This window comes from Gavialis gangeticus, unplaced genomic scaffold, assembly GCF_001723915.1.
Source record: "Gavialis gangeticus isolate Ggan-Ray unplaced genomic scaffold, GavGan_comp1, whole genome shotgun sequence".
Lineage (NCBI taxonomy): Eukaryota > Metazoa > Chordata > Crocodylia > Gavialidae > Gavialis > Gavialis gangeticus.
The window spans coordinates 177,075,596-177,088,141 of record NW_017729022.1 but is presented as its reverse complement, the minus strand read 5'-3'; the positions used below and the strand labels follow the sequence as shown (position 1 = coordinate 177,088,141).

At 41.2% G+C, this 12,546-nt stretch overlaps 1 protein-coding gene across 1 annotated transcript; it reads left to right on the top strand.

The window, feature by feature from the left end:
* The first annotated feature begins 48 nt into the window (after positions 1 to 48).
* On the top strand, positions 49 to 11,414 carry PNO1 (partner of NOB1 homolog). The gene is made up of 7 exons (XM_019516565.1): positions 49 to 310; positions 1,815 to 1,964; positions 4,634 to 4,717; positions 6,800 to 6,860; positions 8,494 to 8,611; positions 9,915 to 9,985; positions 10,778 to 11,414. The coding sequence occupies exons 1-7, from the start codon at positions 104 to 106 to the stop codon at positions 10,843 to 10,845; spliced, it is 759 nt and encodes a 252-aa protein (XP_019372110.1). The 5' UTR covers positions 49 to 103; the 3' UTR covers positions 10,846 to 11,414.
* The last annotated feature ends 1,132 nt before the right edge of the window (positions 11,415 to 12,546 follow it).

The following is a 12,546-nucleotide window of genomic DNA, read 5'->3' as shown; positions in this document are numbered from 1 at the left end:
CTTAGGGAAGTCACTTCCGGCTCTCTGGGGGTAGCCCCCGCCCTCCCCTCCCTCTCGCGCGCATGCGTACAGGAGGCCCGGCGGCCCACGGCGCACGTGGGGAATGGAGGCGCCGGGACAGCAGCCCGGGGCGGCGGCCAGCATGGAGACGCAGTGCGCCCCGGAGGTCGACGGCGGCTTCACCGGCGTGGTGTCAAGAGGCAAGCGGAAGCGGCGAGCGGCTGGCGCCAGCCGCATGGACACTACGGAGCCGCGGCCCAGCAAGAGGCCCAGCTTCCCGCCCGCCGCTGCCCCCACCGCTGCGCTCGGGGTACGTGAGGCAGACAGGGAGGTTTCCCTCCCCCCTTCCCCTCCCCTTCTCTGCTGCGGGGCGACCCCTCCCCTCCGGCGTGTTGGGGTCAGGGGCTGGGTAGACCCTTGGAGAAAAAGGAGCAACGGCTTCTGCATCCCGACTTCCGATGTCCTGCGGTCCTGTAGATGCTGGAGGCTGTCAGTGGGAGAAGAAGAGTGGGTCCTGGTCAGACCCTCTGCCAGCTCCCTTTCAGTGCCCGCTTGCTGCCCCAGTGTGACGCTTGTCGGCATCTTTATTCTACGCATAAAGTAGCCCTGCACCCTCTCTGTAAAGTGAAATGTGTTTCCAGGGAGTTGGAGCAGCTGCCACAGCCCCCTGCTGCCATCTTGCTGACAGCATTTTGCCCAATTTAGAGTCGTAGAGAAGTGGGGCTGGCAGAAACTACCCCCCCACCACACACAGAGGTCATCTAATCCAGTGGTTTACACGCAGCAAGAGTAGCAGCCCTGGCTGAACTTCCCGCAGGGGCTCCAGCAGAGTTGCTGGTGCCTCATGCTGCCTGCTCCTCCTCTCAGGCCTGTCTGACGCATGTTGGGAACATGGTTGCAGAGCAACAGTTAGCCCTTCCTGTTTATAGAGATGACTGTTTCATATGTGTCAACTGAATTCATGAGACAAAAGACAAAATGGACAGGAGTGAAGGTCAAAGGTTTGACAGCAATCTCACCAAAAGGGGGCACTGAGACTGGGCAAGATGGACCAACTCCCTCCCCGCAAACTAGTTAGTATCTGAGGTGCTGCCCTGCCTTCTGCAGTCCTTACCTTAAAGGTAAATTATTTTATAGGACATGCAAGTGGCCAACCTTTACCTGAATCCACACTGACACTACATTGGCTGAGCTACAGCTGAAGAGCACTAGATGGGAATGAAGTAGGATTTAGCAGAGAAACCTTATCGGGTTTCCAGTTTAAAGGTTGATGTCCTTGACAACAGCCTTTGGTCCTTAATGCAGCCCCTTCCCAACAAGTGTTACTAGCACTTTGCGCCCCAGCACAAAACACCGGCATAATGTTCTTCTTTCACTGGGTTGTTGTTCGGTGCATTGTGAGTCTGGCAGTCCTGGAGTCCGCTGTCTGTTGAACTGTTATTCTGTTCAAGGGGGAAAAAACATGTTGGTGACTGAGCACACTGACAGGCTGTCTTCTAGCAGCCAGTATGTCAGCATGGGTTTGGGGGAAGCTCAGGGCCACTTAATATCCTGCACATCTCAAATGAGTTCTCACGGGACTGCAAAAAGCAGCATCTTGGAAACCCACTGATTTGGTGGGGATGGGACAGGCCTCTCATACTAGTCAATGGTGCCTCCTCAGACCAGTGGGGGTGGTTGGCCTGGGTAATTTTAGAAATGGGGTGGATAAAAATGTGCATGTGGGGGGTTTAGAGAGGGGTGACCCTTATTTTGGGATCCTTGGGACATCAGTCTAATTTTTTTTTAAGTAAAACTAAAATCCCTTTTTCTAGGGTGAAAAAGTTGAAATGAGGAAAATCCCTGTACCAGCAAACCGATATACCCCTCTGAAAGAGAATTGGATGAAAATATTCACACCTGTTGTGGAACATTTGCAACTTCAAATCCGATTTAATTTAAAAACAAGAAATGTGGAAATCAAGGTAAGGGGAAAGCTCTTTCTCTTAGTTTTTGCAAACAGTGTATCACTTCGGTTCAGCTGGGATTTGAAATACAAAAAATTGTCATGTGTAGAAAGATTTTAATAATTTAGAGCGTAGGTATTTGCTATAGGAAGCCAAATGAGAGCATTGCAAAAAAGGTATCCCAGTTAAAAAGCAGCAGTTACTCTTTTGAGGTAAATAGTTGACATAAGTAAAACTTTTAAGAATGGAATTTTATTCGTAGGACTGACTTCTGTGATATTTTTGTTTCTCTAACTTTATATCTCTCTGAGGAAAAATTATTTGGTTCTGGCACTGAAGGAAAAACCTGGGTATGATCCAACTACTCAATCTTATTTAAGAATTTAATGCATTATGCATGTTTGAGGCCACAATACTGCCTATCTAGTTTCGAGTGGGTGAGACTTTTCTTCATTGTAGTAGATGAACAGTTGTTTGCCTGAAGGCTACTGAGGTTGAGAACCGCTGACCTAAGAGACACAGTCAAAAAACAATATTTAAGTAGCTGATTCAGGATGAAATTCTCAAGTGCTTTTCTGTGAGATCATCAGGTGACAATCAGATTGATCCAGACCAAGAGTCTGCACTGCTTCTCACATATGGTTATTTCCATACAAACTCAAGTTTCAAATCTCAGGTTTTGCTGTGCAAAACGTGTCACAAAACTATCCCTATCCTTGCCTCCAATATGTCATTTATAACTGCAACAGCTTTGTAAGCTTTCTAGAAATGTTGTATGTTATCAGAAACCAGACCTAGTAATCTGCATTCCCTTGCGTACCTGGTTTGCCATGTTATAGCTATTGAAAAAGAGAGGCACTATAGATAAAAATAACTTAGTTGCCTCTCCTCCGGTGGCTGCTACAATGCTCATTATACAATTTACTGCTATCAAGAAAGATGTTACATCAGTAATATATGGATTTTCATCCTCAAATTTGAAAATGTGACATAATACATTTATCAAGATGTGTTTCAGATTACTACACTTTCACATCTTGATAAATGTATTAAGTCACATTTTCAAATTTTTTTAATATAATAAAGATAAAAAAACTTTTCAAAATTAGGTAACTTGGTGTTTTGTGAGAGTGTAGGGTTTCCTTTTTCAGAATTAGCAGAAAGTATGATTATAACTTTGGCATTGCTCCTTGATAACAAAGCATTGATGTGGTATGTAAGTGTAAGGTCATTTTAAAAAAACGATGTCGCCTCTGTCCAGAAAATGGGTAAAAATCTCACCAGATCTGCTCTCTCCCTAGTCAGTGACCCCGTCCTAACTTGTCTCCTCAGCTTGCTGGACATGTGTATGTACCTATCCCCAGATTCCTTCTGTTCTCTGTTGGGCATCCCCTGCATACTCCTCCTTCTGTCCCTCCCCATCTTAAAAAAGAAAGTGGGAAAGAAGCACCTGTCTTTATCCCATCTCATTCTCCAATTATTGCCCAGCTTTTTTCTTCCTACACCTTTAAATTGAAATGATTCACGTGCAGCTGCATTCCTTGCTTTCTCTGATCTTGTTTCTGTTGCCTGTACTATCTTGACATGCTTTTGTTTGTCTTTAATGATACTCTTCAAGCCTTGAGATTTGCTGGCTTACTCCATGTCCATCCTCTTTAATCAATTATTTTATTTTATTTTTTTCTATCACACGTGCTGCTCTGAAATTTTGCCCTTCTGTGACTTTTGTGTTTCTCTTTCTGTGTTTTAGATTGCGCCCACAATGTTTCAGTTGTTAAAAGTTACACAAGGCTTCTTCCTCGTCCTTTTTTTTCTTCGCTGATGATTCACAAATCTCTCTCTTCCTTTGACCTGCCGCCTCCTTTGTCCAAACCTTAATTCTTGCATGTTTTTTCTGACATTCCATAAAATTCAAGGCCCATAGTTATCATGATTTAGTCTGACTTCCTGCATGACGGTGTCTGTAACACCTTATCTAGATCAATTTCTGTATTGATCTAGGGCATATATTTGAGAGAGCGCAGTTTCTCTGACTTAGAGTGCACATTTCTCTTTTTTTCTTGATCTAAAGATCTTAAGTGTTGGGTCCTAATAGATGATGCTCCAAATTAAAATCTCATTGGTGTACAGAAATTAATTTCTTGAATTTATCCTGATTGAACTTTTAGGCAGAATTTGGGGAGAATCTGGGGTGGAGGTAGTTGGCAGGAGGCTCACTACACAAAGCACTGCATTGGGAGGGGTGATGGCAGAGGTTCTAGTCTCAACATTTGTGTAATAGTTTGGTAAGCATTACATACTGCACATGGCCTTCAAGCTGACCATATCTCTACTTCCCTGCTCCTTGCTTCTCAGGTTGCTGTTTGTTTTGGTATGATTTGGGTTATGTTCCAGGGGGTTCTGCAGAAACCTCCGTTCCTTCACATCATGGCAGAAGAGTTTTCAAGCAGCATCCATTGACTGGGTGGAGAAAGAATTCCAAGCATTGGTTGGGGTGATGTGCTGCACGTTCTTGGAGGCACAGAACATTGGGATCGTTGAACGGCACTAGTAGATCAAATGTTCTCGTGGATGGCTAGGATTACTGCAGTATTTCAGCCTAATGAGTAAGAACAAGGAGATATTAGGTGGATTGTTACATTTCCATTATGTGCTCTTAATTTGCATCTATAATTTTTGCCTTGCAGACTTGTAAAGAGACAAAGGATCTGAGTGCTCTGACAAAAGCAGCTGACTTTGTGAAAGCATTTATTCTTGGATTTCAAGTTGAGGTGAGTTGTCAGCAGCCAGAGTGTGAACGGGTCCCCTTGTCTAAAATGTGTATTTGCCTTCCTGGGTAGAGTCCTTAGCCTTTAGTCAGACGACTGAGCTAAGGGAAGTCATTGGTTCAGCACCTGGAACTAGAGTTTTCTGAAGTGATAAACCACTTTGACAGCTGTTGCCTCTTCTGCAGGTGCACCGAGAATTGATTTCATTTCAGCTTTTTCATTTTAGTTTATTAAGTCATTAGAAGTTAAGAAACTGACTGAGAGTTGAAAAACCAAGGTGGCTTCTTTTCCAAAAGGCTGAGGTCTACTAATTCTTAAATATTGAAGAACTTGGTGACAAGAAAAAAACAGTTCAATTGATGGACAACAATAATACTTTTTTTTTAATGAATCAGTTAGTTTTAAAGGGAAAATATGTTTTGATAAAGTTTTTGTGTATCCAGCACACGTAAGCCTTTAATGCATAAAAAGGCTGAAACATGGACTACTTTTGCATCTTTTATTGAATTCCAGTTTCTTTCCAGAAGCAGATTACTACAAACAAAAAGTTAAAAAAAAAAATAAAAAAAACCAAAACACCTAGTAAATAGGAAATGTGACTTCACATTTTTCTAGCATAATAAAATATAAACATTTGAATGTGTTTTCAGTTGTAAAGTGGCTTAAATCTGTACTTCTTGCTAATCTGAAGGCTGTTGTAAATCCACAAGTCAGAATAAAGTTTTACATTTATTTGAATATCATTGTTTTTAAGGGTTGATTCTGATTAGTTGGTGACCATTTAGGAAAATAATGAATAGATACAAATACTGTAGAAAATTAAAATCAGTTACTTAAATCAAGGTTTCTTCTTTTCTGATTTTGAAAATCACAGTTTTAGTTAAGATCTAAGGTAAGTTGGTTCATATTAGATTTCTTTTGGGGTGCCATTTAGGGATGCAGTTTTTATTTAGGTCTGTTCTATAAAAGTGGTTAAGGTGTGTGCGTGTGCACGTGCGTGCGTGTGCATGCGCACCCATACAGTTTTCAAACCCATACTGAAAAAATAGTTTGACTCTCTTTGGACTTATTTTCCATAGGAAAAAAAAATATTTAAAAAAATTCTGCCTTACTGATTCATCTTGTACTTTTTGAAAAGGATTAACTTTTTAGGGAAATAAGCATCTTATCTGGTACTTTTTAAACTATTTTTATAAGTACGATCTAGGCCACAGTACTACAGAGAAGAACCTGGGGATTACAGTAGATAAATGTATGTCAACAGTGTGCTCTTGTTACAGAAAAAGCCAACAGTGTCTGGGTTGCATTACCAGGAGTGACACTTGCAAATCAAGAAAAGTGATTTTTTTGCTGTATTCAGCACTGGTGAGGTCTCACTTGGTGTCTAGTTTTGGGCTCTATACTTCAAGAAGAATTGGCTAGTCCTGCAGAAGGCAACAAAAACTGACTAGAGGCCTGTGAAGCTGTCTTATGAATAAAGGCTGGGTTACTTAGTCTGGAGAAGAGAAGACTGAGGGGGATTTGATAACAGTCTTCAAATTCACAAAGGACAGTTATAAAGGTGGAGATAGGCTTTTCTCGTGGCTTTAGGAGACAAGGCTAGCAGCAATGGCCTCAAGCTGCAGCAGAGGGAACTTAAGTTGGAGAATAGGAGGAACTTTTTGACCATGAGGGTGGTCAAGCATAGCAACAGGCTACCTTTAAGAAATCTCCATCCCTGGAAATGTTCAAGAGCAGGTTGGACAGATACTTGGTTGAGATGCTTTAGTCAAGGATGATCCTGCCTGAGGGGGGCAGAACTAATGACTTTGTGAAGTCTCTTTTAGTCCTTCTTTCCTATGATCCTAAGTCACTCAAACTCTTGCAGGGTTCCTTGTACAGAAACATGACCTACAGCAAACTTGTTCTTTAGTGGCACTAAGTTTTTGCTTTTGCTGTTGGATATATTTAGTGAGGCCCTCTTGGAGATCTGTTTTTGTTACATGTCCAAAGGAAATGAATTTGTAATGTTGATCTTTAAGCATATTTTTGTTCTGCAGTATTATAACTTGCATGGTGTTAATGTCAACTTTTCTGGTATTTTAGGATGCGCTTGCTCTTATCAGATTAGATGACCTTTTTCTAGAATCCTTTGAAGTTACAGATGGTAAGTGTGTTCTCTTGCCATATTTTTAATATTGTTTCATGTCATTGGGTTTTCTTTTCCCTTTCACAAAACAAAATTGTATACATGCAGATAGCATTTAAGATCCATTATGGCTTATGTTCTGTGGCTTCACATATATAAATCAACAAGATAAGTCAAGATCACACAAGGCTATTTCAAATGTTTGTTACCCTATGATGATGATCGACAAAAACCATTCTCTTAGCAACAAGATCTTACTACAGCACTGAGAAATTGGGTGATTCCAGTATGTGGTGAAGCTTACTAAACATTATTTGAACAATGGCACCATGCATGGTGCTGTACAATCATCCCATGGAAGGGATCGCATAGTTAATTAGCAAAGTGAGAATTAGCAAACCTGTACTGCCGTCTTTTTATTTTAAACATTGCCACAAGACAATGGTTATCATCTTGTGTATTAACTTATTAGAAATAAATAGCAATTACTCTAAATTCAAAAGCAAGAAAAAAGCTGACCTATGACTGGTTATCACTTGAGCTAAGAATCAGTACATTTTAAGCTCATTTAGTGGAAATATTGGTCCAGCTGGTATGTAGTCAGTCTGGGCACTTCTGGATCAGGAGAGGTCTTTCTTATTTTAATGTTATGTTGGAGAATTGGATAGTAAGATCTTTAAAGCTTGTTGTTCAGTCTAAAAAAATCTCCTGGGGGCATAAGTTACTTCCAATACAGGCCAGAACAACATTTGCCACTGTCCTGGCCAGGTGCATGAAGGTGGGGTTGTAGCTCTTAAAAATATGAAGCATGTTGTCTGTTGTGAGAAGGTGGGTATCAGGTTCAGATGTTCTGGTCAAAAAAGGTTAATTTATATCTTAGTGAAAGCAAGTGTGAGTGTGTAGCAGCTAGTTAAGTGGCATTAACAGCGTTGTAGGGAATAGCAAGCTGTGTGCACTATTTTTACATAGAAGGTCTGAAACTCTGGATCCCTAACCTTTGCAACAGAAGAATTGCTTTATTATCTTTCCAAAGTAAAAAAAAAAAAGCCCAAAGTTAACATCTGGGACTGGTGCCCTGCTCATCTCCCCCATAGTTGCAGCGTCTTATACTGCACTCTACTCATCAAATGAATTGAGGAGCAAACTCAAAACAAAACCACCACTAAAACCATAAATTATACTTTGTGCATCATCCTTTCCTTAGGGAAGGGATGAGGTGTGACAGACGGTGGTTGTGCGCTGCTTGTGCTACTGGAAGGCCCCTGAATACTATGGGGGATGAGGCTGGTACAAGAAGCTGGGTATGTCTAATTTTAGTTACTCTGTTGAGAGCACATTAGTTCCATGCCGTCATACTCTGCTTCTTGCCCAGCTGCGCAGGAATTGACCTCACTTCTCCAGTTGCTTGGAAAGTTATTCCTATCACAGACCTACACAGGGATCACTTCACCCTCCTCTAAAACACAGCCACCTCAGGGGTCAGTTGTGGTCCCTCTGTAAGTGCATTTCAGTTGTGGGTAAATTCCCTTTGTGCGCATAGGTATATTTTGCAGCCTATTCATGTTTGTAAAGTGATTTGAGAACCCTTGAAAGGTGCTATAGAAATACATGTTGCTGTTTCAATAATAAAATATTTTTATTTTGCTTTAAGTCAAGCCTTTGAAAGGAGACCACCTTTCAAGAGCAATAGGAAGAATAGCAGGGAAAGGAGGAAAAACAAAATTCACAATAGAAAATGTAACCAGGACACGGATAGTTCTTGCTGACTCGTGAGTGTAAACATCCCTCTCTCATTTCACGTTTTTTTCGGTAAAGTGCAAATCCTGAAACTCACACTTGATCCTTCAGCATCTTCCCTCTGTACAATAACCAAAACTGTTCCTTTGTGCAAGATAGGAACAGTTCTGTGTGAATAATAGAATGCCAACACCCCCGTGGAAGCATTTTTGTCAGCTCTTTTATTCCTAATCTTATTTTCCCTGCTGATGAACGCTGGCAGCTTCAAAGCAATTGAATTTTTAACCTACATGACAATGACGATGCCAATATTAGCATCAATATCTGGACATTGAACTTTAACCTAGTGAGGTGTGTTCTGATAGTAGCATTGGGTAGAAACTTCTATAATTTTGGGATCTCTAAGTTGCAAGAAGGACAGACAGTAAAGGTGAAAACAGGTCTGAAGCTGGCTGCCATGTTTATGTAAACATGCAAATTAATATCCTGTTTGGGACAATGGAAAGCGCTTAATTTAAGTGCTTGAAGTGAATAATGGATCAGCCCCAATCTATTCTGTACTAAATCTGAGTTCACTAGTGGTGACAAATGATACAACTGTTACCATATAGCATTGCAAAGTTGAAGACAGCAGGGCACTGGGGTGTTCTAATGTAAAATGCTTGAGAACTTTAAGAGAAATTTCCACAAGGGATGGAGACCAGGTGCTACTTCCATTTGGGTGCAACTTGCTGATGTTTTGCACCTACTGATTGATGTGAAGAACTGTTCATTTACAGTTATGTGACACAGATGCATCTTGATGCTGCTGTGTGACTTCACCTGCTACTATGAGTAGGCATAAATTGCATTCAGGTGTAAATGGTAGCAGTTTCTCATAATTTTTGGCATGCTTGCTGAGTTTTACTGGGGGATGGGAGGTTGAACTGCCAGATACAGTTTTCTTGAAGACACTGTTACTGGATATAACTGCCCATGTGACAGTATGGGTGTCCTCTTGGTGTCCTCAAAGCAAGGGTCATGACACTGCTGTGCCATTGAATGGGGACATCTTCACCTCTACCTTGATAACAAATACTGTCAGACAGATGTGCTACCTATTGTTGGTAGTGTAAAACCAAAAGGAAATACCAGCCCAGTCAAACCGCATGCTTTTCCAGGATTGTGATTTGAAACTGCTAGAGTGGAAGCAAAGGAAGAAGAAATGGGTGCATTCAAAAGTATTAGTGTATTTAATTCTTGAATCTCAGATTTGGTTGAGTACTGTAACAAACTGTGTGCAAGGAAAGCCTTTCCAAAATAAATAACTTGCAGCATTTTGGTTGCTTATTGCAGGAAAGTTCACATTTTAGGATCTTTTCAGAATATTAAGATGGCACGAACAGCAATTTGCAATCTCATTTTAGGTAAGTCCTGTTATCCAACTTCTGTTTCTTCTCTGAAAATGCTAAATTAAGTCTTGTACAACTGGGAGTATTGCAACCATGGCTGCTTTAAGAAGGACTTCATTCTATCTGAGCATAATTGAATCTGAGCTTGACTCCCAGGTGCACCATTCCTCTTTGTCCGGGGTCTTTTCCTTCTGTTGGGCTTGGTCTGCTCCTACGTGCTTGGTGTCTTAGCATGACAGGAATTGCTCTCTCTGTTGCAGGATGGCTCCCTGCTCTTCTTTCCCAATTCCTCCGCTAAAGATAGAGTAGGGAATGGTGTGTTAAACCAAGCTCTGGTTTCATTGGGCAGAATAAGCCAAGACATAACCTGGCCTGGATGGGGGCAATTCTGCTTAACAGTTGCAAAATTGGTAGCAGCTCAACAGTGTCCAGATCTCTGAATTGCCATTCTAGTAACCATTAGCATCTGGCTGCAGCCAGGAATTTTTCTGAGACGTTATTTGTACACTGCAGTTCCATAATTCACTCTACAACTACCTGCAAGGCTCCACCATCTTATAGCTGCTCTCTTCTATACCAGAATCTGTTGTCTGACCCTGGGTGTTTCCCTTGTAATTCTCAGGTGAAAGACTGATATTTCTTCCATGTATGGTTTTGGTGCATAGCTGAAATTTTGGAGCATCTTATTGTCGCTCAGAGCAAATTCTCTTAGTAGTAACATTGAAATTTCCAGGTGTCATAATTTGTACCAATATTTGTAATTCATTCATGAGTCATCCTACAACTGTGTGTCTTTCTTCCCTGCAGGAAGTCCTCCATCAAAAGTTTATGGCAATATCAGGGCTGTGGCTAGCAGAGCAGCTGAAAGATTCTGAGATCTTGGGACTCAAACTAACTCAGGACTCTAATTTGGGACTGTGTACCAATGAAAAGAAGCTGAATATATTAATACACAACTGACGTGTATGGAATTAACAGGAACAGTGCTCAACCTCCTTCAGTTTGATTAGGAAGATTAGAAGAAAACAGGACTCCTTTTGCAGTCTGTTCTTTCAGACATAATGTCTGACCTTTTGATGCAATATTTAAGTAATTTAACAAAGCCCTGTATGTTATCATTACAGATTATACTCCTTATAATTTATAAATATGGCTAACTGAACTTTTCACTGAAACAAGAATACTAATAAGCTGGAAATGTCTTTGGTTTCTGAAAGAAACAATTAAGTGTTAGAAACTCGGAGTTCTTCAGTCGATTGTACAAGTACATGCTTGAGCGTTCCAATAAAGTCAATGTTAATATGTAAAATAAATTCTTGAGATGTGGAGAAGCAGGAGCCTGCATGTCTCAGCTTCAGACCAAATATTTTTGTGTTAGTATATTGTATGACCTCAGAGGTCTGTGAAACCCTGAATGGAAAATGAAAAAGACATGCTCATACTTTACACAAGCTGCAGTGACTCCAAACTGTCTAATTTTCCTGATTCCAGTTTGGAACGGGGAAGCTAGTTTCTTACTTGGATACAACCTGTTGGATAACAACATCTAAATTTACAGTTTTTTTGCTCCCAACTTTATTTGACATTAGTCTTCACAGATGGCTGTGGGGTTATTGCTTCTTGTTTGATGATAGAGGTGGCAGAGCAAGCAAAAGTAGACAACTTGTGGCATGTGTGCCATAAGTGGCCCAGGCAGAGGAAGGGATTGGAAGGGCATGTGAGAGCTTGGGGCTAATTTGTGGCACACCTGCCAGAGGAATTGGTTCCCACTGGCTTAAAGAATGGCAAGTTCCAAGGCCAGGAGGTGCAGTTCCAAGAATTTTGTGGGTAGGAAGGTAGGTATGTGGTTAAGCAGCTTATAATTACTACACTTGAGTGGGGGTGGGGAGGAGTTTCTGTTTCTGAATGTTGTGGGGTAACAGCCATGCTTAAAACAGGCCCTCCTACAATAGAGGAAGCATTGGGTTTAGGGAGCCTTTCATCTTCCTTTGCTGTTTTATGAAAGTGAAGTAGGTGACAGTTAACCAGGATGGTATGCAAAGAGGTTAATCATGCCTGTTCATGTGGGAGTTGACCTATATCAAAAAAAGTAGCGGATAAAGACAACCTGAAGATTTCTGTCAGTTCCTCACAGAAGCTGTTACTCATGAAGCAAAAGGCAGAATTTTGTGGTCTAAACAAGTCCAGAAGACAGATGAAATAGTAAACTTACAGTTAAGTGGAACAGCAGCAGCAGACAGATTCTGATGAGGTCCATTGTTCATACTTTTCTGGGAAAGTGCAGGGAGGGGGATAAGCAGGGATGATAGATGCATGATATGCAGGTGCTGGTGAAAGCTCATCTTGGTGTTTGGTTCTACTTAATGCATTTCAAAGGATACTGCAGAATTTGGGATGGTCACAGAAGGGCAATTAGAGATTGCTCACTTTGATTTGGCTCTTAAGTGTAGGTACTTTATCTAATAGAATTCTCTGTATAAAGGAGATGTTCTGCACCATGCTTGAGTAATAATCAGGTAAGACAAAACATGGACTGCTATGATTCAGACCCTCCTTGGATAATTATTTTCTCTCTC

What these genes read in the sequence shown, in the direction of transcription:
- PNO1 (XM_019516565.1), top strand. Translation starts at nt 104, where the DNA reads ATGGAGGCGCCGGGACAGCAGCCCGGGGCGGCGGCCAGCATGGAGACG. An exon ending in CCCCCACCGCTGCGCTCGGG is followed by an intron (nt 311 to 1,814) that starts GTACGTGAGGCA and finishes CCCTTTTTCTAG; the next exon opens with GGTGAAAAAGTTGAAATGAG. An exon ending in TTCTTGGATTTCAAGTTGAG is followed by an intron (nt 4,718 to 6,799) that starts GTGAGTTGTCAG and finishes CTGGTATTTTAG; the next exon opens with GATGCGCTTGCTCTTATCAG.